Source organism: Engystomops pustulosus, chromosome 10, assembly GCF_040894005.1.
Source record: "Engystomops pustulosus chromosome 10, aEngPut4.maternal, whole genome shotgun sequence".
Lineage (NCBI taxonomy): Eukaryota > Metazoa > Chordata > Amphibia > Anura > Leptodactylidae > Engystomops > Engystomops pustulosus.
This window is the reverse complement of record NC_092420.1, coordinates 85213079-85231069: the sequence shown is the minus strand read 5'-3', so window position 1 is coordinate 85231069 and position 17991 is coordinate 85213079. Positions and strand designations below refer to the sequence as shown.

General features: G+C 46.5%; 1 protein-coding gene across 1 annotated transcript; it reads right to left on the bottom strand.

Moving 5' to 3' along the window:
* Window positions 1-6540: 6540 nt before the first annotated feature.
* Window positions 6541-15863, bottom strand: LOC140104764 (cytochrome P450 4A4-like). Its single transcript, XM_072128435.1, has 12 exons — window positions 15643-15863; window positions 13562-13706; window positions 12397-12441; window positions 12091-12218; window positions 11900-12024; window positions 11128-11279; window positions 10894-11000; window positions 9952-10142; window positions 8773-8906; window positions 8620-8684; window positions 7607-7689; window positions 6541-6761 (listed from the first exon to the last, which is right to left on the bottom strand). The coding sequence occupies exons 1-12, from the start codon at window positions 15823-15825 to the stop codon at window positions 6572-6574; spliced, it is 1548 nt and encodes a 515-aa protein (XP_071984536.1). The 5' UTR covers window positions 15826-15863; the 3' UTR covers window positions 6541-6571.
* Between the last annotated feature and the right edge of the window lie 2128 nt (window positions 15864-17991).

Sequence of the window (17991 nt, the reverse complement as noted above, 5' to 3'; positions counted from 1 at the left end):
GTCCCAAACATTTTTCAAACCAGAGGAGCAGGTAGGTGGCCCTCCAGTAAAATGGAATAGATTGAGTGCCTGTATGTGGCAGTCCCAAAAATTGTTCAAACCAGAGGAGCAGGTAGGTGGCCCTGCAGTAAAATGGAATAGATTGAGTGCCTGTATGTGGCAGTCCCAAAAATGTTTCAAACCAGAGGAGCAGGTAGGTGGCCCTCCAGTAAAATGGAATAGATTGAGTGCCTGTATGTGGCAGTCCCAAAAATTGTTCAAACCAGAGGAGCAGGTAGGTGGCCCTGCAGTAAAATGGAATAGATTGAGTGCCTGTATGTGGCAGACCCAAAAATGTTTCAAACCAGAGGAGCAGGTAGGTGGCCCTCCAGTAAAATGGAATAGATTGAGTGCCTGTATGTGGCAGTCCCAAAAATTGTTCAAACCAGAGGAGCAGGTAGGTGGCCCTGCAGTAAAATGGAATAGATTGAGTGCCTGTATGTGGCAGTCCCAAAAATGTTTCAAACCAGAGGAGCAGGTAGGTGGCCCTCCAGTAAAATGGAATAGATTGAGTGCCTGTATGTGGCAGTCCCAAAAATTGTTCAAACCAGAGGAGCAGGTAGGTGGCCCTGCAGTAAAATGGAATAGATTGAGTGCCTGTATGTGGCAGTCCCAAAAATGTTTCAAACCAGAGGAGCAGGTAGGTGGCCCTCCAGTAAAATGGAATAGATTGAGTGCCTGTATGTGGCAGTCCCAAAAATTTTTTAAAACAGAGGACCGGGTAGGTGGCCCTCCAGAAAAATGGAATAGATTGAGTGCCTGTATGTGGCACTCACAAAAATTGTTTCAAACAGAGGACCGGGTAGGTGGCCCTCCAGAAAAATTAAATGCATGAAGTACTATAGCAAGAGCCAGTGGGCCCTGTCAAAAAATAGCCATTTTCCTCTGCTTTACTGTACAAAGAGGAGGAGAAGGAGGAAAATGAGGAGGAGGAGGAGGAGTGGATCAATTATTCAGGTTGAGCTTCCTTCACCTGGTGGAGATTGGAAATTCTGAGAAATCCAGCCTTTATTCATTTTAATAAGCGTCAGCCTGTCAGCGCTGTCAGTCGACAGGCGTGTACGCTTATCGGTGATGATGCCACCAGCTGCACTGAAAACCCGCTCGGACAAGACGCTAGCGGCAGGGCAGGCAAGAACCTCCAAGGCGTACAGCGCCAGTTCGTGCCACATGTCCAGCTTTGAAACCCAGTAGTTGTAGGGAGCTGTGTGATCATTTAGGACGATGGTATGGTCAGCTACGTACTCCCTCACCATCTTTCTGTAAAGATCAGCCCTACTCTGCCGAGACTGGGGACAGGTGACAGTGTCTTGCTGGGGTGACATAAAGCTGGCAAAAGCCTTGTAAAGCGTACCCTTGCCAGTGCTGGACAAGCTGCCTGCTCGCCTACTCTCCCTCGCTACTTGTCCCGCAGAACTACGCACTCTGCCGCTAGCGCTGTCAGAAGGGAAATACTGTTTCAGCTTGTGCACCAGGGCCTGCTGGTATTCATGCATTCTCACACTCCTTTCCTCTGCAGGGATGAGAGTGGAAAGATTTTGCTTGTACCGTGGGTCCAGGAGAGTGAACACCCAGTAATCGGTGCTGGAATAAATTCTTTGAACGCGAGGGTCACGGGATAGGCAGCCTAGCATGAAATCTGCCATATGCGCCAGAGTACCAACGCGTAAGAATTCACTCCCCTCACTGGCCTGACTGTCCATTTCCTCCTCCTCCAACTCCTCCAACTCCTCTTCTTCTGCCCATACACGCTGAACAGTGAAGGACTCAACAATGGTCCCCTCTTGTGTCTCGCCAACATTCTCCTCCTCTTCCTCCTTATCCTCCTCCACCTCCACCTCCTCTGATATGCGCTGAGAAACAGACCTCAGGGTGCTTTGGCTATCAACAAGGGAATATTCTTCCCCCGTCTCTTGTGACGAGCGCAAAGCTTCCGACTTCATGCTGACCAGAGAGTTTTTCAACAGGCCAAGCAGCGGGATGGTGAGGCTGATGATGGCGGCATCGCCACTGACCATCTGTGTTGACTCCTCAAAGTTACTCAGCACCTGACAGATATCAGACATCCACGTCCACTCCTCATTGTAGACTTGAGGAAGCTGACTGACCTGACTACCAGTTCTGGTGGAAGTTGACATCTGGCAGTCTACAATCGCTCTGCGCTGCTGGTAAACTCTGGATAACATGGTCAGTGTTGAATTCCACCTCGTGGGCACGTCGCACAACAGTCGGTGAGCGGGCAGTTGGAGGCGGCGCTGCGCTGCCCTGAGAGTGGCAGCATCTGGGCTGGACTTCCTGAAATGCGCACAGATGCGGCGCACCTTCGTGAGCAAATCAGACAGATTGGGGTATGTCTTGAGGAAACGCTGCACTATCAGATTTAACACATGGGCCAGGCATGGCACATGTGTCAGTCTGCCGAGTTGCAGAGCCGCCACCAGGTTACGGCCGTTGTCACACACAACCATTCCCGGCTTGAGGTTCAGCGGTGCCAGCCACAGATCAGTCTGCGCCGTGATGCCCTGTAATAGCTCTTGGGCGGTGTGCCTTTTGTCGCCTAGGCTCAGCAGTTTGAGCACCGCCTGCTGTCGCTTAGCGACGGCACTGCTGCTGTGCCTAGAGCTACCGACTGATGGCGCCGTGCCCACGGATGGTAGTTCGGAGGAGGAGGTGGAGGAGGGGTGGGAGGAGGAGGAGGCATAGTAGGCCTGAAACACCTGGACCGAGGTAGGCCCCGCAATCCTCGGCGTCGGCAGTATATGAGCAGCCCCAGGGTCAGACTCGGTCCCAGCCTCCACCAAGTTAACCCAATGTGCCGTCAGCGATATATAGTGGCCCTGCCCGGCAGCACTCGTCCACGTGTCCGTGGTCAGGTGGACCTTGTCAGAAACGGCGTTGGTCAGGGCACGGATGATGTTGTCTGACACGTGCTGGTGCAGGGCTGGGACGGCACATCGGGAAAAGTAGTGGCGGCTGGGGACCGAATACCGAGGGGCGGCCGCCGCCATGAGGTTGCGAAAGGCCTCGGTCTCTACTAGCCTATAGGGCAGCATCTCCAGGCTAAGCAATCTGGAGATGTGCACATTAAGGGCTTGGGCGTGCGGGTGGGTTGCACTATATTTGCGTTTCCGCTCCAGCGTCTGGGGTATGGAGAGCTGAACGCTGGTGGATGCTGTGGAGGATCGTGGAGGCGACGATGGGGTTTTTGTGCCAGGGTCCTGGGCAGGGGGCTGACTAGCAGCTGACACAGGGGAAGGAGCAGTGGTGTGCACGGCCGGAGGTGAACGGGCTTGTTGCCACTGAGTGGGGTGCTTAGCATTCATATGCCTGCGCATACTGGTGGTAGTTAAGCTAGTAGTGGTGGAACCCCTGCTGAGCCTGGTTTGGCAAATGTTGCACACCACAGTCCGTCGGTCATCCGGTGTTTCCTTAAAGAACCTCCACACTTCTGAAGATCTAGCCCTCGCCGCAAGAGCCCTCACCACGGGAGCTTCACTAGTTGACAGTGGCGCTGATGCACCAGCTCTGGCCCTGCCTCTCCGTCTGGCCCCACCACTGCCTCTTCCAACCTGTTCAGGTCGAGGACTCTCCTCCGTCTCAGAAGCACTGTGTTCACCCGGCCTCTCAACCCAGCTTGGGTCTGTCACCTCATCATCCTCCGATCCCTCAGTCTGCTCCCCCCTCGGACTTCCTGCCCTGACAACAACTTCCCCACTGTCTGACAACCGTGTCTCCTCATCGTCGGACACCTCTTTACACACTTCCACTACGTCAAGAAGGTCATCATCACCCACAGACTGTGACTGGTGGAAAACCTGGGCATCGGAAAATTGCTCAGCAGCAACCGGACAAGTGGTTTGTGACTGTGGGAAGGGTCCAGAAAACAGTTCCTCAGAGTATGCCGGTTCAAATGGCAAATTTTCCTGGGAGGGGGCAGACTGGGGGGGAGGAGGCTGAGGTGCAGGAGCTGGAGGAGTGGGGATTTCGGTGACATGGGTGGACTGCGTGGAAGACTGACTGGTGGTGGACAAATTGCTCGAAGCATTGTCAGCAATCCACGACATCACCTGTTCGCACTGTTCTGGCCTCAACAGTGCTCTACCACGAGTCCCAGTAACTTCAGACATGAACCTAGGGAGTGTAGCTCTGCGGCGTTCCCCTGCTCCCTCATCAGCAGGTGGTGTCTCACCCCGCCCAGGACCACGGCCTCTGACCCCTGCAGTAGTTGGACGCCCACGTCCCCGCCCTCGTCCTCTACCCCTAGCCCTCGGGTTAAACATTTTTAAAATGAGAGTTATAACTTTTTTTTTTTTTTACATCTTTTTGTTTTTTTTTGTGTTTTTTTGTGTTTTTTTTTTTTTTTTGTGTTTTTTGTTTTTTTTTGAGTTTTTAAAACAAAACAATCCTATCCTATTGCTATGGCTATTTTCTAGCCAAGTATCAAAGGAAGCACACTACTATGCCAGATGAGATGACACTGAGTTATTGCCTAATAGAAATCCAACCCCTACTGAATTTTCCCACTTCGGCCTTTGCTATGGATATGTGCGCCACTAAGCGCAGAACACAGCGGTCGCAAGTCTCACTACAAATTGCTCAGAATTGGCAAGTACATGCACTGCAGAAACTACAGCCACCAGCAGATCAACCAGAAATCAAATATATAGAACGCTACTGTAGGCTTCAAGAAGCTGTTTGTATTCTCCTATGGCTATTTTCTAGCCAAGTATCAAAGGAAGCACACTACTATGCCAGATGAGATGACACTGAGTTATTGCCTAATAGAAATCCAACCCCTACTGAATTTTGCCACTTCGGCCTTTGCTATGGATATGTGCGCCACTAAGCGCAGAACACAGCGGTCGCAAGTCTCACTACAAATTGCTCAGAATTGGCAAGTACATGCACTGCAGAAACTACAGCCACCAGCAGATCAACCAGAAATCAAATATATAAAACGCTACTGTAGGCTTCAAGAAGCTGTTTGTATTCTCCTATGGCTATTTTCTAGCCAAGTATCAAAGGAAGCACACTACTATGCCAGATGAGATGACACTGAGTTATTGCCTAATAGAAATCCAACCCCTACTGAATTTTCCCACTTCGGCCTTTGCTATGGATATGTGCGCCACTAAGCGCAGAACACAGCGGTCGCAAGTCTCACTACAAATTGCTCAGAATTGGCAAGTACATGCACTGCAGAAACTACAGCCACCAGCAGATCAACCAGAAATCAAATATATAGAACGCTACTGTAGGCTTCAAGAAGCTGTTTGTATTCTCCTATGGCTATTTTCTAGCCAAGTATCAAAGGAAGCACACTACTATGCCAGATGAGATGACACTGAGTTATTGCCTAATAGAAATCCAACCCCTACTGAATTTTGCCACTTCGGCCTTTGCTATGGATATGTGCGCCACTAAGCGCAGAACACAGCGGTCGCAAGTCTCACTACAAATTGCTCAGAATTGGCAAGTACATGCACTGCAGAAACTACAGCCACCAGCAGATCAACCAGAAATCAAATATATAGAACGCTACTGTAGGCTTCAAGAAGCTGTTTGTATTCTCCTATGGCTATTTTCTAGCCAAGTATCAAAGGAAGCACACTACTATGCCAGATGAGATGACACTGAGTTATTGCCTAATAGAAATCCAACCCCTACTGAATTTTCCCACTTCGGCCTTTGCTATGGATATGTGCGCCACTAAGCGCAGAACACAGCGGTCGCAAGTCTCACTACAAATTGCTCAGAATTGGCAAGTACATGCACTGCAGAAACTACAGCCACCAGCAGATCAACCAGAAATCAAATATATAGAACGCTACTGTAGGCTTCAAGAAGCTGTTTGTATTCTCCTATGGCTATTTTCTAGCCAAGTATCAAAGGAAGCACACTACTATGCCAGATGAGATGACACTGAGTTATTGCCTAATAGAAATCCAACCCCTACTGAATTTTCCCACTTCGGTCTTTGCTATGGATATGTGTGCCACTAAGAGCTAAACACAACGGTAGCAAGTCCCCCTGCTAATTCCTCACAAAATGGTAATAGATGCAAATTAAAATAAAAAAAGTAGAACGTTATTGTAGCCCTAAGAAGGGCTGTTGGGTTCTTTGAGAATCACTCCTGCCTAACAGTAAGCTAATAGAACACCCTAACGCTTTCCCTGACCAGCAGCAGCTCTCTCCCTAGCGGCATCCAGAGACAGAATGATCCGAGCAGCGTGGCCAGCGGCTAGTCTATCCCAGGGTCACCTGATCTGGCCAGCCAACCACTGCTATCGACGTGTAAGGGTACCACGTCATGCTGGGTGGAGTGCAGAGTCTCCTGGCTTGTGATTGGCTCTGTTTCTGGCCGCCAAAAAGCAAAACGGCGGGAGCTGCCATTTTCTCGAGCGGGCGAAGTATTCGTCCGAGTAACGAGCAGTTTCGAGTACCCTAATGCTCGACCGAGCATCAAGCTCGGACGAGCATGTTCGCTCATCTCTAGTAACTATCAAAAAGTTTGGGCCATATCATCTTCAGATTAGTTCTTCTTCTTCTTGACGCAGTTTATCTTCTTTAGATGGACATGAATCCCATTCAAGGCGCGTAGGACTAACTGAGCTAACACCAATGGCTCCTTCCCCGGGACCGTGTGTAACTCGTATCTCTGTAACGTCAGAGCCACCGCAACTTTCATTTCATTCATCGCAAAGTTCTGACCAATGCAGTTCCTAAAAGTGAGAATACAGTATTATTACATGTAGTACAACAATGAAAAAATCATATCGCTAGTTCTTTTTGTCATTATTTTACTTGGTTAAACAAAAGTTGTTATCATAAATTATATTGTTTATACAGGCAGCATGTTATAGAGCAGGAGGAGCTGAGCAAATTGTACATAGGGGCTTATTTACTAAGGGTCCGTGGACCGCACTGTCGTCGGATATTCCGACGATTTCCGATTTGTGCCGCATTTAACTGGGGATTTTGGTGCAAGGGATCGGATTTTGGTGCATCGGCGCTGGCTTTCATGTGACAGAAATCGGGGGGCGATGCCGCCGGACGATCCGACTGATTCGGACTAAACGAAGGCTTTATCATTTAAATTGTGTCGCAAACCAAGCACTTACATACACCGGGAAGAAAAAGGTCAACTCTGGCGGACCTGATCGGGGAAGCGACAGATGCAGAAAATCGGGCGCATGCTCGTAGTGAATCGCGGCAGAGTGCATTGGAGTCAGGAACGCACCTCAGGGACTGGTAAATAAACCTGCCCAATAGTGTCCTATCTGCAGGCAGGATGTTATAGAACAGGAGGAGCTGAGCAGATTGTACATAGTGTCCCATATCTAGGCAGCATGTTATAGAGCAGGAGGAGATGAGGGGGTAGCAAAAGAACAAAACAACCACTATTTCTATGTGTAGTCACCTGGACTGAGACAGTGAAAACACATTCAGATCATGTTCACAGTATGAAAGAAGTCGCTGAGTGTCAAGGGAAACAGCAGAAGCAAATGAAATTCTATATCTATATCACTAAATACTACAGAATTCATACATGGGAGCAACACATTACCTCCCCCCTGCAGAGAAGGGCAGGAAGGCATGGGGGTGCCTATGGGATGTATTTTCTGGAGAAAATCTCAGAGGATCAAAAACCTAAAGGGAAATAAGAAATCTTATCAATTTCTGCCTTTATAATGGTTATTACAGCACATCAGCTCTTCATCCTCTGCCTCCATTATGTATATTACAAATTCTTAAAGGAACATTAAAATACATTGGGGTGAATTCATTAAGACTGGCGCTCCGGTGCCCTTAAAAACTGGAGGTTCCAGGCTCCCTGCACCTTGCCCGCACCCTACCCGCTCCGCTTAATGACACCCCAAAGTGGTGTGCGGGTCGGGGAACAAAAAAAATGTGCATAATTTTCCCCCATTGAAAGGCATCTTGCACACAGACGTGTGTCTGCCTGTGCCATAACCCCGGCGAGCACACAGCCAGGTGCAGGAGAGAGGAGGGGTGCGCGCTCCTCACCCCTCCCTCTCCATAGAAAGATGAGTATCCGCCGCTCTAAAACGGCAAAATATAGGACATGTCCCATGTTCAGCACGCCTCATTCGCAGTGCAGTGAGACACTGTATGCTCCATGGTCCATGACCGGGTGCCATAGACCCCTATGGGGGCGGTGATCTGTCTATAAAATTTGCGGCCAGGAAAATTTGATTTTGGAAACATAGATTTTACCTGCAAACGGTTTGATGTTTGTTGTTAAGAGTTAACTCCCCGAGTTTACGTTGATTAAAATGAGATACATAAACTAAATGTATGTTACTCCATTTGTACAACAGATACAGAAAAATGGAAAATAGAGTCTGTATGGATAAGAGCATATCTGCGTATATGCAAATTGTAAGATAATCTGTATATTCATGCTGACTTTAATAAAGAAGATTTAAACAAAAAAAAAAATTTGCGGCCAGATGACAGCCAACGGTCATCTGCATGAGGCCTTAGGTCACTAAACAAAGGAAGTTATGGTTAAAGGATTTCATTCCAAGTAAAGAAATGAAGCAACTGTACACTTACCTCCGGATTCTCCCAAACACTGGGGCAGCGATTTATAGAATATATACTGATAAGAATATCAACTCCTGTATAGAAAAGATAAAGTTCACATACATGTCCTGATCATGATTTTGGATACAATATAGTCGCTGTATTTGGGTAAAATGACTGAACCTTTCGGAAGGCTCCGTCCATCACAGAAGGTGATTGGTTCTTTAAGTTCTCGAGCCACTCCTGGTACAGGCGGGTAGAGGCGCATGCTCTCCTTAATGCACATGGTGGTGTAAGGCAGCTTACCCAGGTCCTCCCTGACACATATAAAAACAAAATCACTGAAAAACAATTCTATAACCTGTGCACAAATATAACAACATTCTATGAGGTCACCACAAAAACTCCTGAAAAGTGGGCTTCACAAAGAAGATGGGCAGTATATATAGTGTATGGAATACACAGGACACCGGTGTTCATGAAGTTTGAATAAAGGAATTATAGGAATTCTGGAAAACGCCTTTGGGGTGAAAAAAAAGCTCATGGTTCCCCCATTGCACCGATAACTCCAGTTTTGGTGTCAGGCTTCAGGGATAGTGGACCCACTGGACCCCTGCAGACGATGACACAAGCCGACACCCGGAACCGGAATCTAAGTGGTACCCGGTTTTCACTAGAGCCCATTGCAAAGCGTGGTACCACCAGGTTGTTCCACAGGTGCGACTTTGTCTGCAGTGGCAGCCAAGGCGAGGTACAGAGTCAGAAGGCAAGTTATTGGTCGGGGACAGGCTGGAGGTCAAGACAGGCGGCAACGGTTCTGGGTCAGAGGCAGAGCAAAAGGTCAGGGCGGAGGAGCATAAGCGGGAACAGGTCTGGGGTCACAATGGGAAATCAATACACAGGAATATCGCAAGGGTACCAGCTTTCTCTTAGGCATATAGCACAAAGATCGGGCAGGGAATGCTGGGAGGGGTTTTATCAGAATCCGGGAAATGGCCAGCGCCAATCAGCGGTGCACTGGTCCTTTAAATTTACAAGCACAAGCGGGCGCATGGCCTATGAGATGGGATGCATGCGCTGAGATGCTGGGACGGAGGCAGGAGCATGGAGAGGTGAGTGATCCTGGAGGGAGCGGGCGCCATGGAGAGGGGCACGGGTGTGCCTGCGACCCGAGATGTGGGCCGCAGGAGCACCCATGACATTTGGTTCCTGCACCCAAGCAGGAATGAGTTATAGAACACCTAAGGCTGTCACTGAAACATCAGAGGAAGAATCACAGTGCCCAGATCTACTAGTATGTGTCCCTGGTTTATCATGCTTGATGTCAATTGTAGATTTCCTATAAATACACCTGGTTCTTACCATTCTACTAAGTTCTTCCCATCCAAGACTTCCCTGATCTCCTCCCGGCATTTCTCCTGGTGCTTGGGGTATTTAGCCAGGCAGTATAATATCCAGGAGATGCCACTGGCCGTTGTGTCATGTCCCTCAAACATGAAGGTGTCCACCTCAGCCCGGAGGTCTTCATCACACAGACCCTGACCAATCTCATCCTAGAAAATATAACAGGAACCATATCGCATGGCTGCATGTTCGAGGTGGTGTATAAGTAGAGGTAACAATGAAAGTCAAAGTTATTTATCTTCTTGTGGGACAATATTCTAAAATGAGGTGATTTTTTTTGTCCAGATGTAGACTAATAGGGACATGGGTTCCCAGTCACGTGCATCATGGGCTCTGCATTAACCACTGATTGGTTTCGGTAAGTAAAATATATTTGAGATGGTCTAACTTAAACTGCTCTTCGATGTGAGCTACAACTCACATGGAACACTTGGCCATGCTCTCGCGCCGGTCTGCTGGCTATAAGCCTTACATCCTGAAAAAAACCTAACATGATTGGGCAGATTTACTTACCTGATCCTGTCGCGATCCAGCGGCGCGTTCTCCGACGAGGATTCGGGTCTGCCGGCAATTCACTAAGGTCGTGCGCCCGATGTCCACCAGGTGTCGCTGCTGCGCAGAGGTCCGCCGGGGTTCACCATCCTATTCCGGGTGCATGTAAGTGTATGTCAAGCGACACATTTTTTAAAAAAAATACCATAGTTTTTCCGAATCCGTCGGGTTTTCCAATGGCCACGCCCCCCATTTCTATCGCATGCAATGCGGCACAGATGCGCCACAATCCGGGCCAATTCGCCACAAACCAGTAATTTTCGGGAAACCCGACGAAAAAGAGCAATTCGGGCCCTTAGTAAATGTGCCCCGATATGTTACAAAGCTATTGATGCCACCAGACCCCACCTTAGCACAGAGGAGGATATCAAGGAAGTCCAGGTGTCTCTTCTTCTGGATCTTCTCCAGCTCTGTGTCTTCCTTGAGGGATTGTTTCCTCTCTTTGATTACTTTATCTGAGTCATGTAAAAAAAAAGAGGAACAATAATGGAAAGACGTCCTTAAAGCTCTCCCCTGTCTTTTTATTTGTTAGCGTAATACAGTATTTTGCACAATAATGGTTACACAGGACATCAGCCTCACCCGTGTGCTCATGTGCTATCCTCAATGCTCTTCGAAAACGGTATCCATGAGGGCTCAGGTGAAATATCAGATCATTATGGTAGGGGAGACAGCAAAATCTGTAGTCCACCAGGTAGGAGAGATCATAAACAGCTTTGATGTAAGCACTCTCACTGTGAGGATAGAGAATGAGTATGAGTGTCCACTTAGATAATGGAATGCTCTCTGAAAAGTTAATGAAGTCTCTTCTTCACCAATTTCTTATGTGAGTTTTTTGGTCCCTACCAACTTTTCTTTAGCTTAAGGTGAACTTTTTGGGTATATTTGTGCTCCAGCTTCTCACCATTGTTAAGAAAAGTACTTAAGCACTTCAAGGTTATGTGTAGGGGAGGATAGAGGGGGATGGTGGAGGCCCCTCTTCAACCCATGTGGTGGGGGCCCCGGGGCTCGTGCCCTGTGCGCCCCACCTATGCTCCAGCCCTAAGTACTTGTAGTTTCATAGGCAGGAGAAGTATGCAAAGAAGTTCTCCTCAATTTCTATCTCTCTAATGGCACTCATCGGAGGTAGTCAATTACTGACACTTTCAAAAACCTACATCGGCATCGATTGCCTTAAACCGCTTGGACTCCAGATTAATATATCGCAACTAACTACCAGAGAGTGTGGAGAACATTGTCTAGACTGGATACAATGGATCCATTGACAAACCAAATGACCAAGGGCTGAGAAATTGATCTATTACACATTCTAGTAGTAACGCACAAGTGATTTTTGGTGGATGTGTCCCCTTACCTGTCCATCTGGCAGTTACTTTGGTAGCTGAAGGCACATTTCATGATGGAGTCCAGGGTCATGAGGCTGACATGATGGAAGAGCTCCACTGGGTTCTCATCTGGGATAAGACGTTCCCATTTGTCCTAAACAATGAGAAGATGAAAAAAAATTCCACACATAATAGAATACTATATTTTTTGTAGAATTACCAGCATGACGTTGACACAGTCGGACATCAGTCTGACATACGGCTTCAGGACATCGTAATGGAATCCCGGGGTCAGTAGCCGACGGTGATGAAACCACTTCTGTCCTGACAACACCAGGAGCCCCTTCCCTAAGTGTCACAATTTTTACAAAAATAGAGTTTGAATTTGTCAGAATAATAAAAATAGCAATTTACTAGAGATGAGAACTATAGGGCCAAAGGGAATTTTACATTCACTACTATTTCCATGCATGCAGGTCATGTCAAGTTGTGGGTTCACAAAGTAGTCATAGGCTTGTAGACGTACCAATCCATGGAGTAATAAAGTAGTAGCCAAAATTATCCTTTGGATCTGTAGAAGAAGAAGATTTTACAGTATATGACAATCTTAACTGTTTCAAAGTCAGGGAAGACAATAATGGTTGGTCTAAACAATGGTTAAATTTACATTGAGCTCCCTTGTTCTCCCCCCTCAGGAATTCTTTTCATAGAGTCACACACAGCCAACGTCTCTTATTCCTTAAGGAAATGGGAAATGAGGGAGTTAAACAATTACACAGTGCCTGGGCTGAAAAGAAACATTTTTCTTGTGACTGGTGGAGTCTCCTGGCAAGGTGCATCCAACTTTTTTAAAAGCTAGGAATTTTCATCCAAAAAAAAAGCATTGGGCACAGTGAGAAGATGTATGTGGGAACCTATCATTAGGTTTAATGGTGAAGGCCTGGTAGGTTCCCTTTAAACCCAACAGTTTGGATCCCTTCAATTTTCTTTCTTACATTTCCATATAGAAATATTGGATCACTTAGTGGTTTGTACCTGAAATTTTCTTTTGGATGTTAAATAAAAAATAAAGTAACTTTGCAAACAAGCTTAAAAATCTTATATCACGTCATGTCTACATCTCATCTACGGAATCATGTGTCTTCATTGTAACAGTCAACAAATTCTCCATAGCTTTTTTCTGGCTGTCATATTCCCTTCCTTATTTCTCCATCCTTTGCTGAAGTAAATTCAGTAGCTCCGTAAAAAGGAGGAGCAGTGTCGGACTGGCCCACCAGAGTACCAGAGGATCCTCCGGTGGGCCCCAGCTCAACCCAATACTGAACCCCAGAGGTCCATCAGAAAACACCACAAATTTGAGACTGCTAGAGTGTATTTCTTGGGAGATAATGAAGGTGGGCCCCCGAACAGATTTTATCTGGTGGGCCTAAGGAAGCCCAGTCCGACACTGAGTAGGAGACAAATCGATAAGAGTGTGACTGCAGAATCAGACTACATAAGGTTTGTTTGTAGTCTGTTGCCCTGGAAACACACAGGACTTTTTATTATTTAGCTTAATTTTTTTTATCATATTTTTGTTTGAACAATAAAAAAGAGGTGAGACTTCATTTTAACTCAATCTGAATCACTAACTAGGATGGGACTTTTTTGTGTTCCTCAAGCAATTTTGATAAATTCACTCCAGATCTTACCCTGTCTGGACAGGACGGCCTTTGCATAATCCGGGTGGCATATAGTCAGCGATGCAAAGAAATTTCCCAGCCACAGCGGATAGGCGTATGGGTATTGTTCAGCATATCCACTTATAATATCCAGGTCCTTGCCGTCCCCATGGAACTACAGATAAAATCAGGATTACAATGAACATCAGGCTATTAGTTAAAGGGGTTATGTCATAGTTCAGAAATGTGACTGTTGGCTTTTGGAAATACCCTTTAAGTTGGGGTTTAATAACAACCAATAAACAAAACAACTCAACATAATACACAGTTTTATTTATGTAGGTGAAAGTATAAAACTTTCTGTAACACAGACATATTATCAGGCCGAGAACATCACAAGAGCCATAAGAGGAGATCAAACTCAAGATTTATAGATTCCAGAGGTCATTTATCATCAAGTCATCTGTGTGGGAGTTTTTAATATTTAACTTTATAAGGGCTCATGTATCTGGTGATATCTATACATCGCTCAAATCATATTGGGGGTCATTTACTAAGGGGCCGATCCGCGTTTTCCCGACGTGTTACCCGAATATTTCCGATTTGCGCCGATTTTTCCTGAATTGCCCCGGGATTTTGGCGCACGGGATCGGATTGTGGTGCATCGGCGCCGGCATGCACACGACGGAAATCAGGGGTTTGGTCGTAAAAAAAACCTGACGGATTCAGAAAAATCGCCGCATTAAAAAAAAAAAAAGTGCTTATCTTCACCCACGATAGGACGGTGAAGTTCAGTGCATTCCGATGGTCTTCAGCGCAGCAGTGACACCTGGTGGACGTCGGAGGAACTGCCTTCATGAATCCCGGCCGGACCCGAATCCACCGCAGAGAACACGCCGCTGGATCGCGAATGGACCGGGTAAGTAAATCTGCCCCATTATATATGGATCTTTACCATGGATTTCTGTGTGGGAAATCTGCTATGTAACACAGTACCATTCAAGTCCAACACATTTCTATTCATCTCATGTACATGGCCAGTGAGAATTTATCTACCCAATGTCAATTTCATCTAAATTTTTTGTTGTAATCTGTGGGAAAACAAAGTGGCATGTGTTTTAATTTTGCCACAGTGCCTCCGCAGGTAAAATGATGCATTACACAAATCTTATTCAGATTAATAAGCCTCTGTGTAATGCATGGAGGTGATGGGTCCTCCAGAGAGGGGCGCTCTGTACAGCTGATCTCTGCTTCAGTTGATGGATTATGAAATCAAATTGGTTCGAAAAATATTTTTAGAAGCGACCAAATGTTGTGGTTGAGTACAAATTGGCATCAGACATGGTCAAGTTGGGCCATAAAATCTTAACCAGACCTAGATATTTTCTAAACAATTACCAGTGTCTAATATTTTATGGTACATATTGGTTACATGTGCTCGGGGGAGCAGAATCGGTAAACTGGCAAATTATTCTACAATTGGACCAATGGATATGCAGCAATCTATGACTTGACCCGTCTAATTTCTCCCTGTAAGTCAGTAGCCAGGCCAAATCTGTGGCTGACAGTAAAGGATTATAGAAGAGGCAGATTGGGCGGTAGCCCGGGGGCCAAGTCTTCTAGGGGGCCCATGGCCACCCAAACCACCCACCAAAAATAAGATTGAGAAGGACCTTCATCCATGGAATCCTCTTACATCTGTCCTTGATCTCAATACACATGTACACAAGAGCCATTTCAGGACTGTTGAAGGTCCTCCAAAGGCCCTAAAACTACAGATTGAAATCAGACAGAAGTGACGAATCCTCCGTTGCACAATGGGCTTGATTCTAGTAACACATGAACACAAGAGACATTGCAGAACCATTGAAGTTCCTCCAAAGGTCCTAAAACCACAGATGAAAGTATCTAGAAGGGGCACATCCTCCCCAAGAAGCTGATTCTAGTATCATGTGTAAAAAGTGATTCTAGACATGTAGGGGCTATAATATACAGCCCGGGCCCATGGTGGTCTTCAGGGGCGTAACTTTAGGGGGTGCACAGAATCTTCATATGTAAACCTATAGTTTATGTATCATAGCGTAGAACCCTATACATCACACATCTCTTACCTCGTGGGCATTGCCAAACAGCCAGTGACGCTTAGGACCTTCAAAAGGACTGAAAGCTTTAACCAAATGTCTCCACTTCAGGTAGAGCTTAGAGGCTTTTACCAGCACATAGAGGAGCCCGAGCCAGAGCACCCAGGACCACAGATCAGGGACACCCAGTCCATAGAGTACAGGAGGTGACATGACGGGTGCAGCCTGAGCTCTGCTACACGGGGCTGGATTGTTACCCTGCGACTGACAGGAGGAAGAGTGCTCTGATCCCACAGGTTCATAGGACACAAAGAGGAGGAGGAGAAGGATAGCGAGGGAAGGAGGTAATAGAGAGCAGGGCTGTGACAGGGACGGTGCATATAGCAATTTTTTACTTACAATTTTCAGTTATATTTTATTAAGGACGATTTTGCAAAACAAGCAGAATATTCCCCAGGGAGTTAATGGTAACCAAGGAGGGAACACAACAAAGGTGTCAGCAGTGACCTAGTATCTAGTATCTAAAACGGATATAGAAAATACAGAAGACAAGCAATTATGTGTGTGGCACTGAAAATATCTACCAATATATAAACCAAACTTAAAGGAAATCTACAATCACAATCCATCATGATAAACAATGGACGTTACTCATAGATCCAGAAGCCGTGACTGTGGTAACCTTCTTATATTTGTTATGCAAGGCCTCCTGCCTTCTAAAATCAACTTTGAAAATTATGCTAATGGTCCTGAAGGTGTTAACAAGGCCCATCCGTGCTGCAGATTCACAGGCTGTTACAATGAGCAGAACATGTCTCTCCCAACCCCCTCCTCTTTCACTACCTCCTCTGGCTGTGTAATCTGGCAGCAGCAGGAGGTGCAAGGGGAGGGGAGCTCTACTCTGCTCATTGTAACAGCCTGTGAAGCTCATGCTACTCTCAAAACAACCATAGGCCTTCTGGCTCATTAGAATAATTAGAAACATTGATTTTTAGAAGGAAGGAGGCCATGGATAACTAATATAAGAAGATTACCACAGTCACGGTGCCTGGATCTATGAGTAATGTCCCTGGTTTATCATGATGGATTTTCATGGTAGATTTCCTTTAAAGGGACTTGGAAAGGGTAATGTTCATGTATGATTAGAGCAGGAGGGAGATGACTGGTTCAGAACAAAGAGAAGATGCAAATAGAAGTTCTTGCTCTGGAGGACCCAGTGTGGAGTTAAGATGAGATTTCTGTGTCTTTCTGCTCTGAGCCTGTAGCCACGCCCCCTGCACGGAGCTCAGAGACTCTCACTGATCACATCCTGCCAGGAGATCGTGTGCAGAGAGAGAGGCTGCAAACTAGGAGCTATAAGGGATAAGTGATCCGGGGGGAAGGGGGAGGCAGGAAAATATCTTTGATATGTAGCAGAGATCACAGTGTAGCAGTGTAAAAGTCTATCAGCCTCTGTGTAATCATCTCATGCATCTCTGATCTGTCTCATCTCTTTGAATGTGTCAGATACTAGTACAATGTCAGAAGCCAGGTGAAAGTGCATATACACTTGTACCCTGATAATGTAACCACATTGTCACCCCACAGAACTAGATGGATTATAAGGCGACTGCTTAGAGAGTCCCTGCTCATACCCTGGGATTTTGCACTGAGAAGCCTAGAGAGTGATAGTAGCTAAAAGAGCAAAAACACTGAGTAAAATTGTAAAGTAAGGGGTTAATATAATCTTTATTGTGTTAACATCACTAGGGGATAAAAATGTGAGAATTTTCTTTCGAGGGAAAACCCCTTTAAAAATTAAAGTGCCCATTGAAATAAGGGATTTGTAATTGAAACTGAACATCCCTGATTCTTCTTTCTCTTGTCTTAGATGTAGTGTTGAGTGGACCCGAACCTCTATCAGGGTCAGGTTGGCTCAACTTCTGACCGTAGTAAAAGTCTGTGATCGGTACTGGTTGCAGTAATTAACTCTTTAAATGTTGCTGGCAAAGTTGTCAGTGGCTTTTAAATGGCTGCAGCTGTGCGCCGGCACTAACTTTCCGGTGTAGTTGGGTGATACCATTTTGGTTAGGATCCCGATACCCGAAAAAGGAATGGGGAGCAGCGACCATCCCCGTAATGTTGATGTGACTTTGACAGCGGCATTTAAAGGGGTTGTCCGAGTTCTTTAAAAAAAGCTAAAAGTGGCCGGGACAGGGCTGCTTAAAAAAAATAAAGATCTACTTACCTCCCGGTGCCCTCCCGTATCCAGCGCTGCTGTCGCTCCGGTCCGGGCGCCATGTAAACAAACATGGCCGCCGGAGCAGCGCTGGATTCAGCTTCCGGCCTGCCGTGGCCGGGCACGCCTATCCGTCCCTATACACAGCATTGTGTATGGGG

Excerpts from the sequence above, each read along its gene's own strand:
- LOC140104764 (XM_072128435.1), bottom strand. The coding sequence starts at position 15,825 with ATGTCACCTCCTGTACTCTATGGACTGGGTGTCCCTGATCTGTGGTCC. Across the intron at positions 11,001-11,127 it reads GATAGCACATGAGCACACGG|ATAAAGTAATCAAAGAGAGG; the intron begins GTGAGGCTGATG and ends TACATGACTCAG. Across the intron at positions 6,762-7,606 it reads CCCTTCTCTGCAGGGGGGAG|GAACTGCATTGGTCAGAACT; the intron begins GTAATGTGTTGC and ends TCTCACTTTTAG.